The following is a 16,807-nucleotide window of genomic DNA, read 5'->3' as shown; positions in this document are numbered from 1 at the left end:
TAATAATGCTCTTAAACTGCAGTGGTCTCAAGCAGTCCTTTTGACCTATTTAGAGTTGCTTATTCATATTCTCTCTAGATATAATAGATCAGCAGAATTCTAATTGTACCACTTACACCAAACATCTTTCCTGATTCTTTGTGGGCCATCACCAGCTTGCTTTTTCTTAAAAATGAGAGTTGGGTTTTTTTTTGGGGTTTTTTTTTTTTTTTTTTGTGATAGATAGATAGATAGATAGATAGATAGATAGATAGATAGACTGAAATTATTTTTTAAAGGAAGATTTTCAGTTAATCTCTTCCTTCATCAGTGTCAGTAATTCAAAGCTTGAGATCTTGTATCAGATTTTGACGAAACGCTTATTATTTGCTAGTTAAAGAGTGCTATCAATTGCTGTAACAATGCCCAGGAGAAAACACGTGGAATGCAATCACAAGCAGAAAAACCATGTTGAAACAACTACAACTCAATAAATCAGAACTCTATATCGGAGACTTCAAATTCATTGCTCCATGTCTAGGAATTTACATGCAATTATACATAAACCACATACACAAGTACTGCAGCTACCTACAAGTCTGTGCCCATTCCTATTACTAATTCCAATAAACATATCGACCATGTCAAAAAATATTACTACTGTTCAATTAAGCTTCTAGCGAAACTGGAAGAGCACGAAGCAGCCTCCTCTGAAGCAGTTACACAGAGAATCGAAACAAGTTTGCTTTGATAAAAGATCTTCCTCATTGGAGACCAAAAACAAGGACTTACAGCTTCGGCTTCTGACGGATCATACCAGACAGTAATATAAGGGTGACGTAAGGCCTCATCAACGGAAATTCTCTTGTCTGGATCTACTACAAGCATTTTTGATAACAAATCCCTTGCTTGACTTGCTGCAAAAGTGAAACGTTCTATTTAGACAGGTGCCAAATGCACATAACAGTATTTCAAAGCTCATAAAGAAAGAACGCTTAAATAACAAACTCCATTTTATTATTTATACAACCCTCATGTACTTTGAGGTTTAAGAAAATGGTGCTTTTGATGAAGGAAGGAAAACAAAGAGATAAATGTTTTGGAAAGAATTTATGACTGTGTAGTATTTAGAAAAAAAGTAAAACATTCCATGGAAGATAGTTCTACAGCAACTGTGCACAATCGTCCTACAAGCAGGCAAGGGAACACCAACCACAGAATGTTTCTTATTTATCAGGCTTGTTAGCAGGACAATAATAATTTAAATAGTAATTTGAGAATAGGAGCTGGGAAACTAACAGAAGACTAGAAAATAGTTATAAAAGATTTCGTTTTAAAAATAGAGGACTGGGCAAAAATGGACATAACCAATAACTCCTCCTTCCTACATCTTTTTCTAATCTCTCTTTTCTTCCTCAGCAAAACAGAGTAGAAAAAGAAAGCACCCATTATTTTTGCTTAAGCAAAGATTGGCTGAAATATGAGAAGGGATAACCTCCAGCTAGGAGAAAAATCTTTACTGGCCAAACACAGACAAGAAACAAAATGCAATAAAAAGAAGGAAAACCACACAAATACACTGAAGACAAATAGAGTGTCCATTAATTAAAGTGGCCATTTCAATGTAAGGCTAGTAAATCATCTGGATGGAAACACAGTATGCCACAAAGCCATCAAGTCATTTCTATGCAACATCCAGCTGCAACACTGCAACTTCCATCAACCTTTTCTTTCAGTTAGCTAAGTTCCCTTTTAGAAAGGGATATTCAAATTCAGCTAAATGCTGAAGTCATCACTATGAAGATTGAAAGTAATTGTACAAAGTAATAATAGTTCATCAGATTGGAAGGAGAGAGAGAACATTTCTGAAGTGCTTGAAAGATAAATGCTGAAGAAGGAAAAGCATTGGTTGTGATGATCCGAAAGGATATAATACGTAAAATATGTTATGAGTTTCAAGGTATAGCTGAGGTTTGTATTTTTTTTAATTATTTTTCTATGGGCAAAGTATTCATATATAGGCCTGACACAAAGGCCTTACCACGATCACATCAAGTGACAGATGTCTCCCACCAGGGTTTCAGTATACACCACCCTGGACATGGCATCCTTACCTGCTGGCAGTACAGAAGGTCCACTGTGGCTATGAAACATCTACACTCCCCTCTCCTCTCATTTTTCTCTAACCCACGTCTGTTATTGTGAGAAATACACTCCTGTTTCTTTATTCAGATATCTAAAGAATAGGAGCTATTCCAGAGAATATGAGGAAGTGGCAGTAACCATACCTTAGCACTTCCATCTGCCCCCATTACATAAATATTTTAACACTTAAATCCTTAACAGGAGGATTTTATATTGAACAAAAGCAAGATGCATTTCTATTCAGTATGACACAGTTTAAAAACTTTAAAAACATACAGCACACAAAAGGCAGACCTTACCTTTAAGTTTGTTGTGTTCAGAATCAGCTGGGAAAAGGACATCTGGAAAGAGTTTCTCAAAGCTGTATCCAGCATACTTGGGTCTGTTCTCCACGTAAGTTCGAACTGTGGGCTGTAATTTCTTCATAAATTCGGGGCACGGTGTTCCTAGCTGCTCTATAACTTTATTCCATTGATCAATATCTAAGGTTTCATAGCTAAGAAAAACAGTGTCTAATTTTCAGCTAACAGTTATGTTAAAACAAATGACCAACAGAAATTAAAACAGAAAATTACCACACAATCTCAACTTCACCATTAATTAGGAGTATCTTCATAGAGAAAAAAGAGAAGCAACACAAGACTGCATCTGAGTATTGAAAGCAAGATGTATTTTACTTGAAATAATAAGAAATAACTGGCAAAGGATATACTTCTGCAAAACAGAGGAAGTTAAAAGACTCCCCGGATTTAATCTTAAACTCAAATAAAAGTGTTTGCGTTATTGTTTAAAGACATTCGTAGAATAATTAATGTCCTGATCTTAACTGATATTCACAGTACTCCAGCTAATGAGAGTCATTAAGGAACTGGAGAGAATAACCTCCTACAGCTGCTTTGTCCTTCTGCCTCACCCCAGTAACTCAGCTGAGTTCTGGACTGTACCAAATTAGTGATCTCACACTGACAAAACACAATGCATAGTACTGTGGCCACATGAAGGATTAAATTCTGGTGCATGCAGGTCAGCAACAATTTTGTCAGTGTCTTCAATATAGAAATGAAAGACTTTCGAGGCCAAGGAAGCAATACGTTACCTGAAATGTTTATACCAATTAGGGGACATTGACTAATTTGTGGCAGAAGAATTTAATACCTGCTACTAAGAAAAACAAAGCTAAGTGAAATTTGGCTCAGGAATTAATTTCTAGTTGCAGATGGTTACATACTGGGAGAGAGCTCCATTAAAATTTCACATATGCCTATTTCATTCATATAATTTCCTCAGCATTTTCTTTTTGGATACTGCCCAAGACTAGTCACTGAGCTCCCTAAGCCCTTAGGTGGATCAACAGGCCTTCTCTTAAACTTCAAGAGTTTTTAAGTTCTACAATGCTTTAGCAGAGGCTTTGAAGGAAAAAAAAAAAAAAAAAAAAGATATTGCCTGAATTAAAAGTCACGCGAGCAACCTGGATTCACAAAGCCAGCACAGTGCAGCTGAGGCAATGACAGGGCTGTGTGAAATCATGGACTCCCTGGATCTCCTTGTCGTGCCCCAAATGTTTTACCCAGTCCTCACATCCTCAGGCAGTAATATATTGATATGAAACCATTAACCTGCAACAAAAGCAGGAAAGATTTCTGATGGCATCTCATGAACTACCAGTGAAACAAGATGCCGAATTCCAATTTGATTTCCATCAGTTTTAGTGAGGATCCAGAGTTCTCAGCTCTGTTTGCTTGCAGCAGATCCTTTGTCTGAAGCATTTGTTCACATGACCGCCCACGCAGACACCACTGAGCCATTCATGGAATAGAAAGACAGAAGCACCAGATACTTCTGAAAGCTGTTTGCAGGATCATTTCTGTGTACAAAAACAAAACACTCCAGAGGACAATCATTTAAGCTGGTTAGGAATTTTCTGTAAACGTTTCCTATAAAACATTAAAAAATAACAACAGCTAAATGTGCTTGGGTACCAAATGAGATTAGTAAGTTATTACATAGAAATGAGCTCCAAAGCAAAATCCAATGCATGTGAAACAGTAAAACACCACCTAAACAAACAAACAAAAAATGTCTCTCTTAAATATGACAACATCCAAAACCAATGGGTAGACAACTATATCAAATTGAAAACAAAAAAGGAAAAACAAGCCTGCTCACCCAAGTGGTATTTTGCTCATCTTGCTAGAATTTCTCACTTAGCATTAATTTCTAAAGACCACCATGCATGTTAAAGCTATCTGTGCTGTTGTTTTGCTCTAATTGGTACAACTGTAGGCATTTTTGCAGCAACCTGGAACCAAAATTACGAACTCGCAAATGTTTTTTTCAAAAGGCAGTTTAAAAACAGTAGTGTAAAAATCTGATCCACCTTAACCTGGACCTAAATCATTGTGGTATCTTTTGACCTTTTCAAACTACATCTTAGGCCAAAGGTAAGGATACGATCAGTGCCTTGGAATATCACACAACCTTTCACCAATTCTCCCATGATGCAACCAACTGACCAAATGTCAACTGAAAACAAAATGCAATGGTATTAACAGAAAAGATAGTTATCAAAATAAAGGAAATAAAAATATCGACGCACATACACATGAAGTGACCATAAAAAGCACGTGTAATGGAAGTTAGTGAAGGTGAACGTACGCTAACTACAGGACCAGCAGAGACTATGTCCTACTGCTAGGTGCAGCCTGAGTTAAAATGAAGTCCTCAATTTTTTTCCCAGTGTTATTGCAAGAAAAATTCATGTCCATTTAATAAAAAAAAAATTGTACAATATGCATTTTCATGACATAACATCAATAAAAAGGTTAATCACTTCCTAACTAATTCAACCTGCTGCAGCAGCACAAGGATACAGTCCCTTCCTGGAAAGAGGATTTTGTGGCGAACCATTTCTCCCATAATGCACCCCACAGACCATATATCCACTATGTTTGTAGCACAAAAAGAAGGAAAAGCAAAGCAAACGGTCATTTAAAATTAAAAGAAGCATAACATGATTGCATTCTATAAATTGCAGAGACAGCACAGGAAGAAGAGCAAGTCTTTATATTAATCAATGAAACCACTCTTAAGAACATGTTATTTAAGGATTAGCTTTTAACTGTCTCAAATACAAGGCAGAAAACCATCCTTTTGTTCAACACAGTGCCAGAGCAAGAACTACAGCAGAGAGAGAGAGATACACATGAATCAAGCAGAGTAGTGCCCAAGTTCTTCAAGTTCTGAGGCCTGCAAAGCACTGTCAATAGTAAATGCCCAATCTCCAAGACAAAATTGTTGAAATTATTTTCATTGTAATTATAGAAATCATTTTAGGAATAGTAAACTAAACTATCCTTTCAAAATACCGGGAATCTTAATAGTTAATACTTTCAGGAGCAGAATTAGTTATTTCATAGGAATTCGCCATCAAGTATTTCTGTAATTCAGATTACCATGCATATCTCTCTCCCCATAAATAAGAAGCAAATACAATCAGTAAAAGATCACTTAGAATTTTAGAGGATCAGTTAATGACAATATTAGTATGCTCCTAAGAGATTTCAAGTTAAAATTCTTTGGTTTAAAAATATTTCTCTAGTTCTGTTGAAATAACACAAACAAAAAGCTCAACAGCGGTGTTTTTTTGTTTGTTTTTTGTTTTTTGTTTTTTTTGTACAAACAATTATTTTCTACAATATCTCATCACAAATCATTAAGCAGATATAGATGCACAAGCTCACTTTTTACAGGGATGCCAATTTTTCTGAAGTTGCATCAGAGATACTCTGTTAATTCTGTATGCAAATGTATTTCTTGATGCCATAATTATGCAACTGTAGTATGATGTATACTCTTAGGTCAAATGTGAGACCAGAATTTCAGTTAAGCAGAGAAGAAGGGGATTTCAATGAGAAAAACTGTATACCAAAAATCACATGTGAAAGTTGCGAGGGAGGTAAACGATTTCGAGCAGGCAACATTGCTTTTTATTGAAAACATTCCTTCTTATGTAATAAGTTCCTCTAAAATAGTATTTAAATCGTATGGTGAGAGATCACAACCGTACATATTAATAGGTCAAAATTAAGGGCCTGGTTCATTTAAAAATTATTTATGATTAGTACTGATTTCCCTTTAAAACGCTTTTCAAAAGGTGACAGAAAGGCACATTCTGCTGCCTTCACAAAACAAAATATACTCAAATCCACTGTAAATAACGTGTCCAATGTTGTGAAAATGCCTCCTATAACTGCATGGAAAAGTCTGGTAAGTGACACAACAGGAGTCAGTGATCTGTCTTCATGCATCAGAAGACTCAGAGGTCTGAGAAAAACATTAAATAGAATTCCTGTGTTTAACCTACAAACCAGAACAAATGCAGAAGTTGACTCTGTTTGTTTGGGTCTGTTTGTTTGGGCCACTCACTCATTCTTTAGAGTTACAGATTTCATATGTGCATACATAGCACCGAAGATTACTGCTGTCCAGTACATATCTGTGTCATCAGTACGCGTACTGCAGCCCCCCCCCCTCTTGTCTGAAGGGGAAGTTCAGCAGGGAACTGAAACAGCATTAAGATGCTGGATGACCGACCCCCCGCTTTAAATGGCAGTTTCTTTTTAACTGTTATTTGTTGTCAGTTTTCAGTATTTAATTCTGCATTAAATAAATTAACCTTTACTTTAACTATGGGTTTTAGAGGGCTACGACAGGCATCAATGTCAACACGTGTGGATCCTGGGCAGTTTATAGATCTCCCTACAAGTGCACCCTTTTTACATGCCTTGCTGCCCTCTGCAGCCTTACTGAACTGTCAGTGGAGCTGCACAGGAAGGAACTCATCAGGCAGTGACTGGAACAACAATTTACGTAAAGAACCTCTTCATAGCAGCAGTAAATACAGGAGGAAGTACAGGCTGCCTCCTGAACCAGACAGCCAACAAATTCACATTCTGTAAAAAGTGTGATTCTCAACTCAATGACCACATATCCAGGCTTTGGGAAGATGTTATATGTTTGTTTATATGAAAGTAAATTTGGATTTACCTTCTGCTGCAAAACACAACTCTTGGCTTAGGGAAGGGAGCTGTCACTATCAAGGCCGCTGGCAACAACAGAGTGCTTTAGAACACAGTCTGTTTAACTACAACAATAAACCTCAGCAGCATTTGAATGGAAAGAATGTTTCACACTTTTGCAACTCAAAATGACATAAATGTTATGAGAAAAATGTGAACTGGGCAATCTATGACACAAAACCTGAGACCTCTGTCATATCAATTCCTTCTGTAAGGCAGCTGAATGACTCAGTCTACAGCTTTAGGTTTTTGTGACTATTGCCTCTTAGCCGGCCAATGCAAAGCCTTCAGGGAAACAAAAAAGAAGGAAAAACTTAAAGCTGTGCTTTTTACAGAACTTCAGCAGTTAAAAAAAGTAACTTACGCTTGCTTCACTTGACCTCTGTCTTGAAAGTTACAGAAAAAATAGACAACTGTACACCCTATCTGGCAGACCAATGATCCAAACAGAAACATAAATCACAGACTTGAAAAAAGACCTATTCTCATTTCTTTGAACTGGATTCTTCCACTGTCACACTGATAGGAGTTGCTCTTCCTGGCTTTCATAAACAAGAACAAAAAAGAAATCAGTTATAGTTTCTGTATGACCTGAACTTGCCCTAATGCTATGCAGCTGCCAGGGAAGTATGCAGACTATATTAAAGAACCCCCAAAAATACTGCAAGCCCCAGTTCTGCCTGTATCCAGAGAAGCCATACAGTTCACCTCACCAGGAGATGGATAACAAAGCCCCCAACTTACTGGAGCTTACTGGAGGACTAATAGATAACAGATTTAAAACACATTCAGCAAATGGTGACCCTTGTGCATGATGCACACCTGAGGCAGAAGCATCAAGTGAGATGAACTGACAGCAGCAACAGCAGATCAATGAAGTGGCAGCAGAAACAGAGCCATAAATAGACCTTCAGGAAGCACATGTTTCTTTGGTTTCCTAAAGGACACTAGGTGTTCATTTAGAAGATGGTGTGTTTTTTTTCTGAAACGCTAAATGCTTCATTCATTTATTTGTTTGTTTTTTAGAGAAACAAAGGGCCAGAGACAGTATGAGGAGGAAGGAAACACAAGCAAGCAGAGGGACAAAGTAAACAAGTTTCCCTGGAACTCATCATGGACCTCAGAGAATGTATATCGCTTGTTAATGGGGCTATGCATTTTTCTTCAGCAGCATTGTTGAAGAACTTAATGCAACAGCTTTTAAGTGGGCTGGTTTTAATAAAAACAGTGCCATAGTAGGTGGCTTGAGCTTGTCTGTCCCCTACTCTTGGATGGCTTTACTGAATGCAGGTTTTTAAACATTAAATTTGGGACACACGATTACAGTTTACGTCCTCATCAGGAGTAAAATCAGATGAAGGTATACAAAGGTATGTACCATACCTTAAGAAAATATATTTCCCTTTCTTCATTAAGGAAAATAAACCTACCAAGCCGGTCACTTAAGTTTTTAAATGAACAAGGCCCTCAATTTTTTCTCCTATTAAATGTAAACATTATTAATGGAATTAGATAAATAAATTGGTGTATCCAGAATCTGCATTTTGTTCACATGCCTAATTTATAAAATCTTTTACATCTTGAAAAAAAAAGAACATTAAACATGTAAAATGTGGCGTGCCAAACAAAAAATAAAGCTATGCCAAAGAAAGACTATATTTGCTGACCGTTTTCTTTGTATCCCATCCCTAGGATGACCTCTGGTGCTCTGTAGTAACGAGTCACTACATAAGGCGTCATCATAAAACTAGTTCCTGCAGTTCTGGCCAGTCCAAAGTCAAGAATCTTCAAAGTGCAGTCTGACTTTACTACTATATTACTGGGCTTTAAGTCCTTTAAAAAGAAACATCATATATGACTACTAAGACAAGCACAAAGTACTCGTTGGTTCACATTTTTAAAAGATAATATTGCTAACATTAAACCCCACATATATGACTAGGTCATTTCTATAACTGCAGTTCATTTTCCCCCCTGCATTAATTCATATGCATTCAGCAGACCATAGAATTAATTCCCTTCTTGTGCTTGTAGATTCACATAGCAATTAAAGAAGGAAAATACAACTAGTGTTACAAGATATGCTAGCAATGTGTGAAATAAATTGAGGTTAGTATGAAATGTTAGCACCGAGAAAAAGGTCTAGAAACTGTTCACTGGAACACCAGTTACTACTACAACGCAGAACACAAGTAACATGACAATTGCAATAATCATTACAATATAAAAATCATTAGAATTATAACATAAATGCAAAAAGCCAAAGATTTCTTTGCTGGCTGGGGCTGCATTACCTCTTTTGAACCAATGCAGATACTTCTCTGAACAGGAAGGAAATGCTCATGATCACCTAGATTTCTCATTTAGCATTTGGTTTACACTGTACCGAGTTTGGTGACCAAACACAAAAGGGCACCAGTGAAAAACTGCCAGATACTTAAACATTAAATTGGAGTGAAAAATTACATACTTTCAGAGGTTCTTAGTTGGAATCTTGGTTAATTTTACTCTCTTCAGTTCAACTTCAAAATTATGTTAGCAATAGGGGCTTTTCAATGTCTACACAGACATTCTCAGTCATTATCTCAGGATATCTTACACACATCTGAATGTCACAGAGCAATCATTATGAGCAGAGTAGGTTCAGAATAAATTTTGTCATCATAACATTGTTCATAACACATTAAACCACCCATACAAGATCGGATATGGGAGAGGACTCTAACATTTTAGCTGTGGGCATTTGATAACTAGTATTTTCTTTCATCGATTCTTAAAGATGCAAAAGTGGTAACCTGTAAGATTTCTGTTTGTACTTGTATGTCTTTCAGCAAGCCCCTCAGAGGGGCTAAGCTGCACTAAAGACAGAGAGGAAGCCAAAACAGAAATCAGACTGCTCTGGAACAATAGAATTTTAATGGGTAATTAAATGTCTTGCATACTTACGTATTCACACATGCTTCCAAATCACACGCACAAAGACTCTGAAGACAACTTTGACTTAAAAGATTTTCAAATGCCATGAATAAATTCAAGTATTAAAGGGCATTTCAGCTATTCAATACGCATATTTCAGATTTTGCTAAAATCCTGTTTATTATAAGCTTTATTTTTGTACAAATCTATTATCTAGAGGATGTTCACTGGAGAATCTCAGGTGCATTCTGCTAGTATTAACTGTATTTGTCCTCCCCAAAGCTACAGGATCAACACTGAAAATGTTAACTAGACTTTCTCTTGGCAAGAAGAAAAACACCATGAAAAAAAAAAATTTAAAGAGCACTGCCTAAGATTTCTGTACACTCTGTGTGTGTCATAAAGCTTAGGAGCACGTTTTCATGCAGAATTACCATTGTTGAAAATAATGCAAGCATGTGTTGACTTATACCAGATTTCAAATTCTCACAAGACCAATACCTCATGTTTTAAATAAATGAGGACTCAAAAGATCCTGTGAGAGCAATTACCTTTGCTAGACTGTACAAATACATCCAGAACCTATAGCAGAAAACGTATCACCTAACCTTAAAAATGTAAAATGTCACTGCCTAGAAACAGAAGATATTCATAGCAGTCTCCCCACCATTAGCCAGGCATGTGGGGCATCTCTGGAAAGTAATTCATGTTTTTTTATCAGCTAAATTTTTTGGAGAAGATTCTTTCTCTTCCTAAAGAATGATTCCTCTGAAGGGCTTCCATTAGTAGGCACTGTCGTTAAGTGCCCGAAATTAGGCAGAATACAATGTTACAGAGCCTCCATGCAAGACTAATGAGATAGGTTATGTCCTTCAGCAAGTTAGTGAGGCGCAACCCAGGAGCTCTGATTATTCACCCTCCACAAACTTCAAGATATAAATGAATGTGTACTTGTAGACTTGCTGGAGACTCCATCTCTGCAAAATGTTTTGAATACCACAGTGCTCATCTGTCAACACTTATTAAAGTCAGTGCAAAGATACTGTCAAGTCTTTATCAATCTAAATCTTTACCCAATGCCATGAGAGCTAAATATATCTTCTGCAACTTACAGGTGAAACATTTTAAAATCCTTTGTGTGTAATGCCTGCCTTGTTCTGTGCCTCTGGTCTGCTGTAAGAAAGCCCCACACTTATCTGCATGGCAGGCAGCATGCAATGATACAGGCACACGTGGAAAATATTTTTGTTTCAGTCATTTGTCAAGCTTTGAAAAAGTTGAGTGCTGAGGTGGTACGATCATCTCAGCTATGTTAGGAGTTGAACAACAAATTTAAAAAACATATGAAACTACCTGTAGCAAAGAATGCTTAAAATATTTAAGGACACTAAAGAAGTGCATGGAAATTACTACCTGAAATGTTTCAAGGGCAGCCACAGCAGTGCAGACTGTGATAAGGAATAAGAAGTTTCAAGAAATTCGCTTGATGTATGTACTCAGGATAGTGCTGCTGAAATCTCAGAAGAGAGCCATAAGAAGTTATTACTGAAGCCACACTTTCCTCATGCCCATTTCCAAGCATGTCTTCTTTGCTTTCTGAGATTTCATTCAACTTGTTCCACAGAAAGAATTTTGACACATCACACCTTAAAATTTAAAGGAGTAACACAAAGAGCTTCACTGCACGCAGTGAAGCTTCAAGCAGTCAGACAGCAAGCTGCCAAATGAAAGTCTACCAAGAAGACATGCAATTGAAATGTCCTTCAAAATCATTCATGCATACTATTTACATAGCTCTCGTATCTATAGACAATCTCATTGGAATGGGCTACCTCTAAACTCTGTATTAATGCACAACCTGAAGTACTTCAGAACTCCACCCATATTTACAAAGGCAAGAAATGTATCCTTGAAGCTGCCCTCACTGCTATGCAGCAGCCTATGAAGTAGGAGAAAAGAAGCAAATGTACAAATGTTTCCGTTTATTACTGGTTTCTACGTGCTCAGTGATTCAGTGCCTACCTTACAGGAGCACAAACTGTCCTTGAAGCAATGCCTGCACTAGCACTTACTGCCTGCCTGCACAGACCCACAGAAAGAGACTCATTGTCCATTCTAGCACATCTATAAGCATGTGCAGGGTAGAAAGGGCAGGGTGTAACAGCTGGGTGGTGCTTCTGCCTATTATCCTTTCCCCAGCTCTTTCACACACACAGTCATACGAGGGCAAACTGTATGTGTAAAGGAAGCCTTCACCTTCCCTCCCTGAGCACTTAACTAGAGTGAGGCAGCAAGTGTGTACTGGAATCAGCTGAGCAAAAATGTTCTGCCATTTACATTCTGTTTGCTATTCACACAATACCCCGGTTCTCTTAAATGAGAAACAGTAGACTGAAAGGGAGTGTCATACTGCCAGTTCTAGCTTGCAGTCCATTCCACAATGAGGTAGACTACTGAAATTGACAAGCACCGCTGCACAGTAATGCAGTTGTAGCATTCAGAATTGATGTTCATGATTTTGCTGTGTACATCATCCTTGAGGAATACTACACAGTACTGGCTGAAAGTACTGCACAAATGTAGCTTTAATTAGTTTTTTTCCTGCATCATTTCTCTCTATGATAAATCAATAAATAAATAGAAATCAGCCAAGAACATAACACTGCAAAAATACAAGTTTACAGTTTCTCAAAATTACAGAAAGCACACTGGAAAAGTTATAACTAGGCAACCTCAAGAAATCTTCACACTATACATAAATATATAAGATGTTCAACTTGAATAGGCAATCTTAAATTCAGAATGTCCTCACTGGATTTAACACATACAAGCCATTAGAAAAGTAACTGTCATTTTTGCCTGCGGGCAACCTGAAGGAATGCTTTGTGACACACAGGTGTATGAAAGCCCCACTCACAGGTCTTTATCATGACCTGTTTGTCTGGAGACTTCAAATACTTATTTTCTACTCTATTAGTAAAGGAGCTGAAATAAATTGGGCAGTTCTTTCAAAAGATGGAATTTCAGGTTTGGTTACCAAAACAACAAAGGTGGAGGTGATTTCAGATTTCTTGTCACAACTACTAAAATTGAGCACGATATAGAATTAGAGAAGGTAATGCAACTCACTGTTAAAATCATTTTATTTTTTTCACCCTGTGCGGATTATTTTCAAACAAACCCAGAAAAACATCCAAGAGGTTCATTCCAGAATTACAGAGGAACAAAGTAAGCCTGATGATTTCCTTTCAGCTTTCTCTCCCTGTCTATGGCATAGGCTACAGAGCACTATTTGAATACACATTTCTGATTTTTTTTGTGGCTCATTTACATAGAATCAGAAGATCATTTAGGTTGGAGAAGGACTCTAAGATAAACAAGACAAAACTTGATGCAATGAAAAAGTAACACAGAAATTCACTTACCCTATGTATAATTCCAGCTGAGTGAAGATGTTTGATACCACAGAGCATCTGATAAAGGAGATAGGACATTCGCTCATGGTCTAGCTCCATCTGAATCACCTGGCACAGGTTGGCATCCATCAGCTCCATTACTATGTAGCTTATAAAGAGAAAAAAAACAATCAGATTGCACTGCCAGTTTACTGTGTTCTTTACCTTGTTCATCTTTCCATGTTAATATTTTTAAAGTTAATTCACAGCTTTAGTTCAAATCAAACTTACACATCCTGAAATTCTTCCAGTGACTTCTGTGGTGTAAATACATTTAATAAACTAATTATCTATAAAGAAAAAGAGAGGAAGTATAATCACATCACAGCAATAGCAAAATTGCAAATCAACATTTCAAAACTGATATGTGTCATCCCGATGCAATCTTCCTGGTATTCACTGAAGCACCAGATGCTCAGTGTCAACTATGCCTAACATGCTGTAATAGATGCTAATGATTTTGTGAGAAGTATTCTTCCTCCAAAAATTGGACAACCTAAAAACATTTTGTGTGGATTAAAAGATATCACTAAAGTTTAAAACCTGAAGAAATTAGTCAGTCTTTCCTTGCTCCCTACTTTAAATTTAAGGAAATTTCATTAAGATTCTTATTCTGTATGATGAAAAATTAAATGAAAAAGCAACAAGAAAACCTACTAAAGAGATACCACTTTGCCACAGACAGAGGTGAAGCAAGAAATTGATCCAAAGACAAAAAATAGTAATTTTATAGTATTTTCCAGTTGCTAATCATGGATGGAATATATAGCAACAGTCAAGATATTACTCATCAAGAGTCAAGCAGGGTTGCAATAGTTTATAATCACACAAATCACACAACTGGGGAAATTTTCCTTAAGAGAATCTACATATAAACCTAAAAGCCAGGAAGAATTTTATCTTGCTGAAGGTAGATTGGAAAGGTGATAAAGATGGCATACAGCTGTCATTTAAGACAGAAAATGGCCAATACAAGCCTTCTGTAGTCCAAATCCTATACATCTATCATTTTTTCTCTCCCAGTATCTCTAGTCAGCTCTGCTTCACAGCTTCTCATGCATCAGACAATTTCTGCTGTCACAACATAAGATTCCTAACTCATTCATGCATTACAAAATAAAGAAATAAATAAAAACTATTGCAGGCTTTTTCCTCCTACTTGTTTAGCAGCAGAAACAGAAACAAGAATGCAATTACCACTCAGAGCATTCTCATTTGCCAGCTGTCTGTAAAATGAAGCAACATAACACCGTCTCCCTTCCTGAGTCTGAAGGAGGAGTTTGGAGACTGGACAGGTATTAACACTAGCCTGCAACAGCTCTTCTCAGATCCTTTTTTACTTAACACGGACATACGGGCATGTTCTGAATACCATTATAATCCATAAATGATGTCATCTCTGGAATGGTCATTAATATGCTCACAAAGAACAACCACACAGTTGATCTTTCAGTATTTGAAGCAGAACACTCCGCTTACATTTTTGTGATTAACGCACTTCATAAGAACAAGCTCTCTGTAAGCTCTTTTAGCATGGGTTTGATTCTGAAATGGTCGGCTTAGTTTCTTGATTGCAACGTTTCGCTCAAGGATGGCATCATAGGCTGCACTGTAAACAAAAATAACATTATTTCATATCAGTATTACAATCAGTTAAGCTCAGTCATTTTCCACTTTTCCAGATACCATGTATTAAGTCTGAACATAAACAAAGCTTCCAGTATTAATCAGCTTTGGGGAAGGTACCAGCAAGGTGTTCATGTATGCTATGCAATGCAAAATTCTGAAAGATTTTCCCAGATTCATAGTCCTACCACATAGCAATCACCACTAAAAACTGCAGAACCTCTGTTTCCTACAACATCTGCCGAAAGGTACTGATCTCTTGCCACTCATTAGCACTGAAGAGCAGACAGCCTAAAAAGATCCAAAACGCTTTAAACATAAAACCCACATTAATTTTACATATAATTTTCTACTGAAAGATAGGGAGAAGAAGAGAGGAAAAGTAGGTTATACATAGGCCCCATGCTCTCATTTATTATGCAGGATGCAGCTGTTTAATATCCTTACAACAAGAGCACTAACATCAAGATAAAAGAAAAACAAAACAACAACAAATAATAATAATAAAAAAGCTAGGACAGCCCTAACATCTTGATGTCTTCAAGGAAGAATAAAATTCTGTTTCCAGATAGTTGCCAAGATCGTTATATGATTCAGTAACACAAGCTGCTGAAACGATGAGGACTGTTAGTTGGGACAACTTCTATACGTATTTCCATGACAGAAAGGCAGGGATTTTGTTTTCTGCAAGAAGTAATACAGCAGCTGACTACTGTGCAGACTCAGGAAATATTTGTCAGCTAGTAAAAAAGCCTCAGCAGGGAAAAATACCATTTTATTGTCTCTTGCTGAGAATGGTATACAAAACTAATGAAGAACATCTGCCAAAAATGGCCAGCATTTACCAAACATAATTGGAAATATGTTGTCTATACAGTATGTAGGCTTGAATGATTTTTTTTGAGCATCATGTAACTGTTCAGTCACAAGAGGAAAAGAATAAATAAATTGGAAGAACACATACAGATAACTTTTTGTTTGTTTATATTTCCTCTATCTACCTGTAAGATATTCCATATCTTATGAGAGAGAAGCAAAGAGGAGATAAGGCAAAAATGATGAACTTCTAAATCTGCAGTACATAAACATAGCCTTAGAGTCTGTTTCAGTGCTGAGCCTTTCAGTCATCTACTTCAAAACTACTTCAGCAACAGGACTAGTGGGGATGGCCTCAAGTTGCACCAGGGGAGATTCAGGTTGGATGTTAGGAGAAACTTTGAAGCAGTGGTTAGGAGCTGGAATGGGCTGCCCAGGGACGTGGTGGAGTCACTATCCCTGGAGGCATTCAAGGAATATTTAGATGTTGTACTGAGGGACATAGTTTAGTGAGAAATATTGGTTGATAGGTGGATGGCTGGATTGGATGGCCTTAGAGGCCTTTTCCAGCCTCAGTGATTCTATGATTCTATATTCTTCCAAATTAGGCTGAATTAGTGGAAATGAAAAAACAAAGAAACCAAAAACCGACTCAACCCAAATCACAAGAATTATATACTATCTCCTTCAGAAATGGTCAAAATATAACCATATGAGTGCTCTGGTTCATTTCAGGACAATCAGAGTGGCTTAACTGAAACAATTTCATTTACCATAAGCACAATTTGCATA

The 16,807-nt window shown here is 37.0% G+C and overlaps 1 protein-coding gene across 1 annotated transcript in view; it reads right to left on the bottom strand.

Moving 5' to 3' along the window:
• MAPK8 (mitogen-activated protein kinase 8) overlaps positions 1-16,807 on the bottom strand; it is a 41,671-nt gene that overhangs the window by 4,328 nt on the left and 20,536 nt on the right. The window contains exons 3-9 of the mRNA XM_015866672.2: positions 15,053-15,182; positions 13,805-13,863; positions 13,544-13,682; positions 8,870-9,035; positions 4,576-4,647; positions 2,424-2,606; positions 772-896 (exon numbers count right to left, since the gene is read on the bottom strand). Coding sequence (XP_015722158.1) covers positions 772-896; positions 2,424-2,606; positions 4,576-4,647; positions 8,870-9,035; positions 13,544-13,682; positions 13,805-13,863; positions 15,053-15,182 — 874 coding nt within the window. The remainder of the gene's footprint in view (positions 1-771; positions 897-2,423; positions 2,607-4,575; positions 4,648-8,869; positions 9,036-13,543; positions 13,683-13,804; positions 13,864-15,052; positions 15,183-16,807) is intronic.

The sequence above is a fragment of the Coturnix japonica genome, chromosome 6 (assembly GCF_001577835.2).
Source record: "Coturnix japonica isolate 7356 chromosome 6, Coturnix japonica 2.1, whole genome shotgun sequence".
In the NCBI taxonomy this organism is placed as follows: domain Eukaryota; kingdom Metazoa; phylum Chordata; class Aves; order Galliformes; family Phasianidae; genus Coturnix; species Coturnix japonica.
The sequence above is the reverse complement of the archived record's forward strand: the minus strand, read 5'-3'. Positions and strand labels throughout refer to the sequence as shown.